This window comes from Colletotrichum lupini, chromosome 3 (assembly GCF_023278565.1).
Source record: "Colletotrichum lupini chromosome 3, complete sequence".
Classification (NCBI taxonomy): Eukaryota; Fungi; Ascomycota; class Sordariomycetes; order Glomerellales; family Glomerellaceae; genus Colletotrichum; species Colletotrichum lupini.
The window spans coordinates 6,941,554-6,953,695 of NC_064676.1; the positions used below are offsets into that span (position 1 = coordinate 6,941,554).

A 12,142-nucleotide genomic window follows, 5' to 3' on the forward strand; every position below is an offset into this window, starting at 1 on the left:
ACGGAACTACTTAAGTAATTAGCTTTTTACTATTACCCTAAGTAGCTTTTTTACTAAACGACTTTTTTATAGCCGGCCCGTAATTAAAAATTAACTAGTTAAATTAGTAAAAAGAAATACTTATATAACGACTACTTATTTAATTAATTAGCATAATAAACGAGCTTAATAATATAATATAAAAGAGTACTACGTAATTAAAAAAGGGGATTTCTAAATATAAATATTCTTATTTAGTAATAAAAGTAACCCTATAAGAGTTATTAAGCTAAGAGATTTATAATATATAAAAAAGTTTATTATTATAAGGATTTTATAAATACAACCTTAGGCTTACGATTTAAATAACCTCTCTATAGCTCCCTTAACTACTCCCCGGGTATTACTTAGGAATATAATATAGGGGACGGTTTAATAAGGGAGGAGGGGATTTAGAAGTTTTAATAATATTAAGTTAAGAATATTACGGATTTTAAAAATTAACTTAAAAAAAAGGTAACTATTCTAAAATAATCCTACGACCTCCCGCTAGAGTTATTATTAACTTAAAAAAAGGCTAAAAAGATGAGGATTTAAAAAAAAAAAATCTTCTTTTTTAAAAGGCCGCTAAAGGGCTTTTTTTTATATTAGCTCCCGGCGCGAGATTACTAATTTTAAAAAATTAACTAAATAATAAAAGGGATCGTTAGTAAGCGATAATTACTTAACTATAATTAAGCTACGAAAAAGACTACTTAAAAAATATAAAATAGGGTACTAAGAGGCCGTAAAAAATAAGATCTTTAAGGTATTTAACCTTATTATATATAAGTAATAAATAGGTATTTTTAATAAGTCCTTAAAATTTATAATTTTATAAAAAAAAGGGCTTAACTTTATTAACCGTATTTAATAGCTTATATAGTTCTTAATAGCCTATATAGCTCTTTTATAAGCTACCCGGCGTTTATTTTTAATTATCTTTATAAAATACTACCTTAAAAGAGGTAGGTTAAAGAAGGAAGCTATTTAGAAATTATAAAAAGTACGAGGCTTAGGAAGTTAGAAGTATACGGGATAGTAGAAATCGGTAATTAGTAAAAATCCCGAGACTAATTACTATATCTTCTTATAATAATATAAACGTTTATTATTATTATCATAAAAAGGAACTACTAAAACTTACCCTTTTATATTAAATAAAAAGGAGGATCTTAATAAGTACGATAGCTAGCGATTTAGAAAGGTAGTAATAATTATTAAAAATAATAAAAATAAGAGTAGTAATAAAATAATAAAAAGAAATAAGAATTTCCTAAACCTTAATAAATTCGTTAAGTAGTAAAAGTACGGATTTATTACGACTAGCGCGCAGATTAAATATATTCTTATTAAAATTAAATACGCTAGTAACTATTAATATAAGCATAAGCTAAAGCACGACTCTTAGTGAGTTAGGGTAAAAAAAAAGAGAACGAAACCCGATTTTAAATAGAATCTTAATCTCTTATAAGTAAGTAAATATTAACCCGGATTATTAAAGGACGTAGATATATAGAATCGCAGATTAGCTTAATAATAAGTAAATTAACGTAGTATTAATTTATTTAATTAAGGTTTATAAAAAAAAGGGGCTATAGCGGTAACCCCTATTTTATAAAATTATAAACGACCTTAGTTACTAATTAAACGAATAGTTCGTAAGCATAAGCTTAGGAATTATAAAAGTAGTTAATAAATTCCTTTATAAGCGAGGGGTATTATTAACGTAATTATAATCGCGAGAGCTATATAAAATATTAATAACAATAATTATAGAGGAGGAATTCGTATTATAAAACTAAGTATAAGTTAATAAAGCGTATAATTACTTTAATAAATTTAAAAAAAGGGTAAACGACTTAGATTTCCTCTTTATAATTACTAACGGAAATCTATTATTATAAAAGGATATACCGGGGTAAAATATAGTACTAAAAGTATAATAATTAATAATTCTACTTATTTCGATTTATAACTCGTTATTATTACTAATACGAAATTCGGCGCCGATTAGTTAATAAAAAAAGAAGTAGACGACCCGAAATTATTAATAATACGTAATAATATAGGGATTATATATAGATACCGAAAATCTAGTAGTAAATACGAGGTAATTTATAAACCTTAAAAAGATCTTTTTAAAAAAGAAATTATATTCTAGGGGGAAGTATAAGGTTTTATAAAAAACCCTAACGATGTTTTATAATTATTATAAAAAATTCAGAATTAGGGAATACTAGTACTATTTAGTAATTAATATCGTACTTATAAGTAAAGCTTCTAATTATTATTATAAAGTAGTATATAATTTTAATTAAAACGACTTTTTTAATATAATTAACATAATCCGAAGCCACTTTAAGACTTATAATAAGAACCTAGAGCTCTTATTTAAGCTACGAGCGATTTTTTGTATATTTATAGCTAGGATACTAAAGGGTAAATTGCGAGTAAAGATCCTTAAAGAGCTTATTAATTAAATTAATAAGCTAATAAAAACCTAGCTAAATAAGGGGATAAATAAGCGAAAAGTCGGATATTTTTATATTATAATTTAGCGTATATTAAAAATAAAAATAACCTTATACTAAGTACCTAAAAACTACGAGACGCTCTATTTAAAACTAAAATCTAGCTTTAATATTAAAATAAAAATACCGCGCTAAACTTATTTCTAAGTATACGACGGCCCTTATTAATAATATTAAGTCAATCGAACGTATAATAAAAAAAGAAAAGAGGCTAAATATAGTAATCGCTAATAAAGAGGCCTAGATTTATTAAATAAATAAAGATTTAACTTATGGGTAGGGTAATAAAAAAAGTAATATTATATTTATAAAAAGGATAGATATTAGTTAAGTAATTATTTTAAAAAAGAGCGTACTAAATTATATAAATAGTATAAAAGGTTAAGGGTAGTAGATAGTAAAACTAGCTCTTATTAGTTTAATTAATTCCTTATTATATATAAGGATAGATTTAGGGGTATAGAACTTAGTAACAGTAGTTAAAGTAGCGGCTTAAAATATATACCCCCTATAAAAAATTTAAAAAATAAAGAAAATCTTACCTCCTATATTAACGAATTAAATTATAACGAAATTAATAATATTAACTACTTTTTTTTTACCCCGTTAGTTTTTAAAAAATATACGAGGTTAAACGAATAGAGAGTAGTAAAAACTCTTAATAAGTAGGCTTTTATTTATAGATAATAAAAGAAGGTCCTTTAGATAATAAATATAGAGGCGGCTAAAAGGGCGAATTTAATAAGGCTAAAGCTTATTTTTTTAACAATTAAGGAAAAGACGCTATCTCTTTTAATATTTAAAAAAAAAAGAATATAATACTAAGTAAATCTAGGGGTAGCTAGAGGGGTCCTTTTTATACTATTTAAATCCCTTAAATACTAAGCTTATATAAGTATTTTATATAAGTAAAAAGTACGGCCTAAATAATTTCTATAGGATTATTCTAAATATTAGGGTATCGTAATAGTTAACTAAAAGAAAAGGGTAATTTTAAGTATTATAAAAGATTATATTAGTAACGCTTAATACGTTAATAGCGGGTATTATAAGGATTAGTTTTGGCCTAAGTAAGGAAATCGTCGCCCTAAGTATAATAGAAATAGAGACGTACTTCGGAACGATAACTTTTTATATTTTACTTATTAATACCCTATTTCTCTTATATTTAAAAAATATAGATTAACTAAGTATTATATTTAATAATATAAAGAATAAAATCTCTAGTAATAAGTATTTTAAAATAGTTAAATGATAATAAGGGTATACGTTTATAAAGCTTATTAATAATACGAAGTTAATTAATTACTTAACGGAAAGTAAGCTTAGAAAACTATATTAAAGATTCGAGTACCCGTCGGTTACGAGGCTATATAACTTCTTAAAATAATTAGGTAATAATAATATTAAAATAGGGGCGCTAAAGTAGTTAATAAAAGTATATTATTAATATTAAATAAATGCGCAGAGCCTATATAAATTTAAGTTTAAATTGCGTAATAAGCTTAATTTTAATTAGGAAATCGTTATTAATATTTCCTATTTAAATAGTCGGCTAGTATTATATATAATCGACGTAGCTATATCTTTCTAAGTAGGGTAATTCCTCTAGGATTTATAAATAAAAATAGTATAAGTAGCCTTGCGAAAAAGCTAGATTAATATATACTAGGGACCGCTAAACGGTATTAGAACCGATGCTAGTACTAGCTTTAAGTTAGTAAAATTTAGGGATAATACGACGGCCTATAGTATATAGCTAAAAATCGTACCCGTTAAAGTATATTATAATATTAAAAAAGTAGAAAGGGTATATTAGTAATTAAAAAGGGTGTTTAGAATTATTAAAAAGGAAAATCCGGATTTTATTAATGACGAATGCCTTTAGATAGTACTTAAATACTATAATAATACTATAAGGCCTAACGGATTTATACTAACGCTATTAGTATTTAGAGTATATTTAAAAACGACCTTAGCCTCGCTACTATTATTAAATATAAGCTAACGAGCCTAAGTAGTTAAAAAAATAATATAAGTACTACGCGAGGTAAGTATAAAAAAGTAAGTTAACGAGGTAATTATTATATATAATAAGCCCGATATAGGGGGTAATTTAAATATATTACTAAATTTAGATATATAAGTATAGCGCGAAATTACTTAATAATAAGCTAGGTTATATAAGTTAATTTTTATTAACGAGCGCTCTTATATAGTTACGAGAGATTATAATTAGCTATTTAAAGTATTAATTACGGTAGTTAGACCGTATTATATAGATCTTAACGAGGTAATTTCTAACTTATAAAAAGAAGAAGAGCTAGGGGAAACTATATAACCCGTAATAGAAGTATAAGAAATTATCTTTAACGAAATCGTCGTAATAATATTAATAAACGACGAGGAAGAGGAAATTATTAAAAGGGTATTAATATTATTAATAAGACGTTACGGAAAGCTATAATAATAAGCCCTAACGTAGTAATTTATTATTAATAACGAGGTAATTAATACTTTTTATATAATAAAAGAGAAAGCCGATTTCGAGCTAGCGGTTAAATTATATAAAGAAAGTATAATTATAATTATTAAAAAGCCGTATAAGGGATTAGATCTTATTAAAGTAAATACTTTTCGTAATCGAGGGGTCTATTAATTTATCCTATACGACTTAGAAAAATATATAAACCTCTATATATTTAAATTACGAATAGTTTATAAGATTAAAGGGAAAAGAATACCTTAGCTATATAAAAAGTTTAAATACGTAATTTAGGGGTACGGCGACGTTAAAAAAGCAATGCTATTTATATAATTACTTATTATATAGCGCTATAACTAACGATTAATAATAATATTAATAATATTACTACGGAAGAAGGGATACGAGATTTAGAGCTATAATATTACCTAGGCCTATACCTAATCGGCCATAGGGCTTATAAAAAAATCCTAGCCTATTTACTAAAGGAAATAGCTAGTAAGTACCTAGAAGGTATAATTATTAAAGTGCTTAAGCTACTATATAGGCTCGTAGAATTAGGTACTTATTAATAGGCTACTTATTACGATTTTTATATTAATTAATTATTAATAGTTATTTTTATATACGACCCGTGCTTATTAATTATAGAGTACGAAAGTGACTAATTTAGGATTATTAAAATATAAACTAATAATATATTAGACCTATTTAATATTAACTTTATAAAAAAGGAGGATAAGGAGCTTTAAAAAGCGGGCTTTATAATAAAACTAAAAGAGGTCTTTATAATAAATACCCCCTTAGTATTTAATAACGGGATTTTTATAATTAAAAAAGAAACCGTCGTTTTTTAGTAAAAGGGGTAGGGCGAGAAGATTAACTTTATTAATTTAAATATAATTAATATTAAGAAGTAGTATAAAGCTAAGCTTATATGAGGGGTATATATTATAAATATTTATTAGCTCGAGGCGACTTTTAATTACGTTAAAGTAGTATAAGTTATAAATCTAATTAAACAAGATATCGAGGTACTTAATAAGCGGCTTAAGTAGTAATAAACGAATCTCGATCGAGGTCTTATTTATTACCTAATTAACCTTGCGATTAGTAAGCTTTACGTTTTTATTAATAAGTTATTTATAAATAATAACGACTTTATTTCGTAGTTAAGGTATATTATTATCCTAACTAACGAGAGTATAAGTAAGAGCGAATTTACTATATATAGTAATATAATCTATTACTTATTAACTAAAAATAAGCGGGTAATAAGAAGTATATTAGCGTTAGAGGTTTATAATATAGTTAACGGCGTTAACCTCTCTTATATAATTTTAATAACGCTAAGAAAGATTACTAATTAAATTAGCTTTTTACTTATTTTAATAGTTATTTATACCGATTTTTATTTACTATATAAATACCTTATTAAATTAGGAACGACGAAGGAAAAGAGGCTTATAATTAATATTATAGCCCTTAGGTAATTATATAAAAAGTACGAAATACTTAAGATCCGTTAGATTAATAATAAAAATAACCTCGTAAACGCTTTTATAAAAGTAGTACTAAATAAGGGATTAGAATAATTTATAAGTAGTAGAAAAGTTATTATATAAATAGAGGGATAGGTTATATAAAAAGAGTAGAAAAAAGAGGGAAAAGGAGACGACTTAATAAACGGGCCCGAGGTCGAATTATATTTCTAACCGTAGCGGTTAAATCGATAAAAAAAAAAGAAAGTTAGTATTAAATTAGAAGTTTAATTTAACTACGGTATATAGCCGACTATATAAGGGCTAATTAGGGGCCTTATTTACGATTATTATAGCTAGCCTAACTTATAGTTAGAACCTTCTTTTTATACCTACTACGTAAATATTTATATAATTCAATTAATCTCTTTGTTAACTACGGTTCGAACTAACTACCTTATAATAGGGATACCAATAACAACATTAGTATCTACTTCGTAACGTAATACACCAAAGGAAAGGACATAAGGTCAATGACCCCAGCTTCTCTACTAACACAAAGCTAAGTATCAAATTAAGAATATGCTATACCCAGAAGCAGCTAGTTGCACCTCAGCTGAGGGAACCCTACCAATCAAAGCCTGTAGTCGGGATGACAGGTGTCCGCCACGACCAAGCATACTACGGACCACCACGCGCCCATTCAAGGCAATCAATAGGCATCAAAAAGAGGGGCATGAAGGCTGAGATGTTCCAAAGACGGCCACGGCGCCGAAATCATCCAAGCATCAACCTCAACTCCACCGTGCGTAATGCCGGATTTCGACGATGACTGCGCCTGGCCGCGCCGGCTACTGCATGTACCTTCGATGACATCAATGCAGTGGGCGCCTGGCAATTATTACGGAAATGATCGCGCCCCCAAGTACATCGCTATTTCGTACACCTGGGGTAGATGGCGATTGAAGAGTGCGACACAACATCCAGATGTGAAAGGGCTCCCAGTCAAAGGCGTTACCTGGGAAATGCCACGAGTAGACCCAGATCATTTTACGATGGGAGAAATGGAGAATCTGCTGAGATCAGCTTTGAAGCTCTCAGTGGAGGTCAGAGGCAAGTCAAAACATACAAAAGTGTAACCCTTAACTCCGTGTGAACGCGTCGCTGACGACAAGTAGCCTTCGATAATCCTGGCGAACCGGTCCCTCGAATCCACTACGTCTGGCTGGACGTGGCCTGCATTGACCAGACGCGGGGATCGGCAGAAATGGCCTTGGAGGTTGGCCGTCAAGCAAAATTTTTCAAGGGAGCCACGCACACGTTTGCATGGTTGACAAAGCTTTCCCGTCAGGGATACTTGTCACAGATTGAAAAGCTTCAACAGCAGGCCAAGTCATCACGAGCTGAGGCAAAGAGTGGCTGTCGGATTGGAAGTCCAATTCGACCGCGGCATACAGCCGACTGCGCAGGGGCCAATTAGGGGCCCTATTTACGATTATCGTAGCCAGCCTAACCTACGGTTAGAACCTCCTTTTTATACCTACGTAAATATCTAGATAGTTTAATTAATCTCTTCGTTAACTACGGTTCGAACTAACTACCCTATAATAGGGATACTAACACTAATTAGTAATTAAATTCTACTATTATAGATCGGTAAGGTATCTCGCTACGTAGAAGAGACGACCTCCTAATACTGCACGGGATAGGAGATTCGTACTAATTAACCTTACGGAAGTAAATAAAAAAGGAGGCGATTCTCGAATACCGTACGGAATTAAGTAATCGTAGCCCTTTACTACTTACGAGAGGTCGACGTCTATTACGTTAAACTATACTAGTTAACGGAACCGCTTAAGTAACTAGTATTTTATTATTACTTTAAGCAGCCTTTTTTACTAAATAACTTCCCCGCGGCCGGCCTACGATTAAAAATTAACTAGCTAAATCGGTAAAAAGAATTCCCCGTATAACGACTACCTACCTAATTAACTAGCGCGACGAACGGGCTTAATAATATAATATAAAAGAGTACTATGCGATCGAAAAAGGGGATCTCTAAACGTAGATATTCTTATTTAGTAACGAAGGTAACCCTATAGGAGTTATTAAGCTAAGAGATCTATAGTATATAGAAAAGTCTATTACTACGGGGATCTTATAAATATACCCTTAAGCCCGCGATCTAAACGACCTCCTCGTAGCTCCCTTAACTACCCCCCGGGTATTACTTAAGAATATAATATAAGGGACGGTCTAACGAGGGAGAAGGGGATTTAGAGGTCCTAATAATATCGAGTTAAGAGTATTACGGATCTTAGAGATTAACTTAAGAAAAAAGCGGCCATCCTAAAGTAGTCCTACGACCTCCTGCTAAAGTTATTATTAGCTTAAAAAAAGGCTAAAAAGACGAGGATCTAAAGAAAAAGAAAAGAATCCTCTAGAGGGCCGCTAAAGGGCTTTTTTTTATACTAGCTTACGGCGTAAGATTACTAATTTCGAGAAATCGGTAACTAATAAAGATCCTAAGACTAATTACTATATCTTACTACGGTAATATAAACGTCTGCCGCTACTATTATTAAAAAGAACTACTAGAACCTACCTTTTTATACTAAATAAAAAAAAGGATCTTAGTAAGTACGATAGCTAGCGATCTAAAAAAGTAGTAGTAATCGCTAGAAATAATAAAAATAAGAATAATAGCGAAACGGCGAGAGGAAATAGAAATCTCTTAGACCCTAATAAATTCGTTAAGTAGTAAAAGCACGGATTTACTACGACCGGCGCGCGGATTAAATATATCCCCGTTAAGATTAAATACGCTAGCGACCGCTAATATAGGTATAAGCTAGAGCACGACCCTTAGCGAGTTAGGGTAAAGAAGAAGAGGACGAAACCCGATCCTAAATAGAATCCTAATCCCTTATAAGTAAGTAAATATTAACCCGGATTATTAGGGGACGTAGATATATAGAATCGCGGATTAGCCTAATAGCGAGTAAATTAACGTAGTATTAATCTATTTAACTAAGGTCTATAAAAAAAAGGGGCTATAGGGGCAACCCCTATTTTACGAAATCGTAGACGACCTTAGCTATTAACTAAACGAATAGTTCGTAAGCGCAAGCCTAGGAATCGTAAAAGCGGTTAATAAATTCTTTTATAAGCGAGGGGTACTACTAGCGTAATTATAATCGTAAGAATTTTACGAAATCCTAGTAGCGACGATTATAGAGGAGAAATTCGTAATATAGACCTAGGTATAAGTTAATAGGGCGTATAATCGCTTTAATAAATTTAGAAAAAGGGTAAACGACCTAGATTTCCTTTTTATAATTACTAACGGTAATCTATCGTTGCAGAAGGATATATAGAGGTAAAATATAGTACTAAAAGTACGATAATCGATAATTTTGCTTATTTCGATCTATAGCTCGTCGCCGCTACTAATGCGAAATTCGGTACTAATCGGCTAGTAAGAAAGGAGGTAGACTACCCGAAGTTATTAATAATACGTAGCGACGTAGGGATCGTATATAAATACTAAAAATCTAGTAGTAAATACGAGGTAGTTTATAGACCTTAAAAAGATCTTCCTAAAAGAGAAATTATACTCTGGGGGGAAGTATAAGGTCTTATAAGAAACCCTAACGATGTTTTACGATTACTATAAAAAAGTCGGAATTAGGGAATATTAGTACTATTTAGTAGTTAATATCGTACTCGTAAGCAAAGCCTCTAATTACTATTACGAAGCGGTACGTAATCTCGATCGAAACGACTTTCTTAGTATAATTAACGCAATCCGAAGCCGCTTCGAGACCTATAATAGGAACCTAGAGCTCCTATCTAAGCTACGAGCGATTTCTTTTATATTTATGGCTAGGATAATAGAGGGTAAATCGCGAGTAAAAATCCTCGAAGAGCTTATTGATCGAATTAATAAGCTAGCGAAAACCTAGCTAAATAAGGGGACTAACGAGTAAAAAGTCGGATATCTTTATACCGCAGTCTAGCGCGTTCTAGAGGCGAAAATAACTCTATACTAAGCACCCGAAAACTACGAGACGCTCTACTCGAGGCTAAGATCTAGCTTTGATATTAAAATAAGAATGCCGTACTAAACCCACTTCTAAGTATACAACGGCCCTTATTAGTAGTATTAGGTCGACCGAACGTATAATAAGAAAGGAAAGGAAGCTAGGTACGGTAATCGCTAATAGGGAATCCTAGATTTGTTAAATAGGTAGAGATTTAACTCGCGAGTAGGGTAATAGAAAAAGCAGTGTTTTATTTATAAAAAGGATAGATGTTAGTTAAGTAACTACTCTAAGGAAGAGCGTACTAAATCGTACGAATAATATAGAAAATCGAGGGTAGTAAATAGTAAAACTAGCCCTTATCGATTTAACTAATTCCTCGTTATATATAAGGGCAGATCCGGGGGTACGGAACCTAGCGAAAGTAGCTAATTTAGTAGCTTAAAGCACCCGCACCTTATAGGAGATTCGGAAAATAAGGAAGATCTTACTCCCTATATTAATAAATTAGATTACGACAAAGTCGACGATATTAACTACTCTTTCTTCGCCCTATTAGCCTCGGGATGATATATAAGGCTAAATAAATAAAAAGTAGTAGAAGCCCTTAATAAGTAGGTTTTTATCTACGGATAGTAAGGGAAGGTCCCTTAAATAACGGATACGGAGGTAAGCAAAAGGACGAATTTAATAGCGCAGAATTCTACTTTCTTAATATCTAAAGAAAAGAGATAGGGTACTAAGTAATTCTAAGGGTAGCTAAAGGGGTCCTTTTTATACTACCTAGATTATTTAAATACTAAGCTCGTATAAGCATTCTACGCGAACGAAAGGTACGGCCTAAATAATTTTTATAAGATTATCCTAAATACTAGGGTATCGTAATAGTTAATAAGAGGAAAAGGGTAATTCTAGGCGCTATAGAAAATCGCGTTAGTAACGCTTAATACGTTAATAGCGGGTATTGCGAGGATTAGCTTCGGCCTAGGTAAGGAAATCGTCGCCCTAAGTATAATAAAAGTAGAGACGTACTTCGGAACGATAACTTTCTATATCCTACCCATTAATACCCTATTTTTCTTATATCTAAAAGATATAGATCGACTAGGTATTATATTCGATAATACGAGGAATAGAATCTCTAGCCGTAAGTACTTCGAAATAGTCGAACGACGATAGGGGCACGCGTTTATAAAGCTTACTAACGATACGAAGTCGATTAATTACCTAACGGAAAGTAAGCTTAGACAACTATACTAGAGATTTAGCTACCCGTCGGTCGCGAGGCTATATAACCTCCTAAAGTATTTAGGTAATAATAATATCGAAATAGGGGCGCTAGAGTAGTTAACGAAAGTATATTATTAATACTAAATAAATGCGCAGAGCCTACGTAAATTTAAATTTAAATTGCGTAATAAGCTTAACTTTAATTAGGAGATCGTCGTCGATATTTTTTACTTAAATAGTCGACCGGTCCTATATATAATCGACGAGGCTATATTATTCTAAGTAGGGCAATTCTTACGGGATCTATAAGTAAAAATAATATAGGTAGCTCTATAAAAAAGCTAGATCGAT

The 12,142-nt window shown here is 30.9% G+C and overlaps 1 protein-coding gene across 1 annotated transcript; it reads left to right on the forward strand.

Annotated features, from left to right (window-relative positions):
- Positions 1 to 11,500: 11,500 nt before the first annotated feature.
- Positions 11,501 to 11,740, forward strand: CLUP02_06825 (uncharacterized protein; the record flags this gene model as incomplete). The annotated part of the gene is made up of 1 exon (XM_049285822.1): positions 11,501 to 11,740. A coding segment is annotated over one exon (240 nt), but the record flags the coding sequence as incomplete, so codon positions are not given.
- Between the last annotated feature and the right edge of the window lie 402 nt (positions 11,741 to 12,142).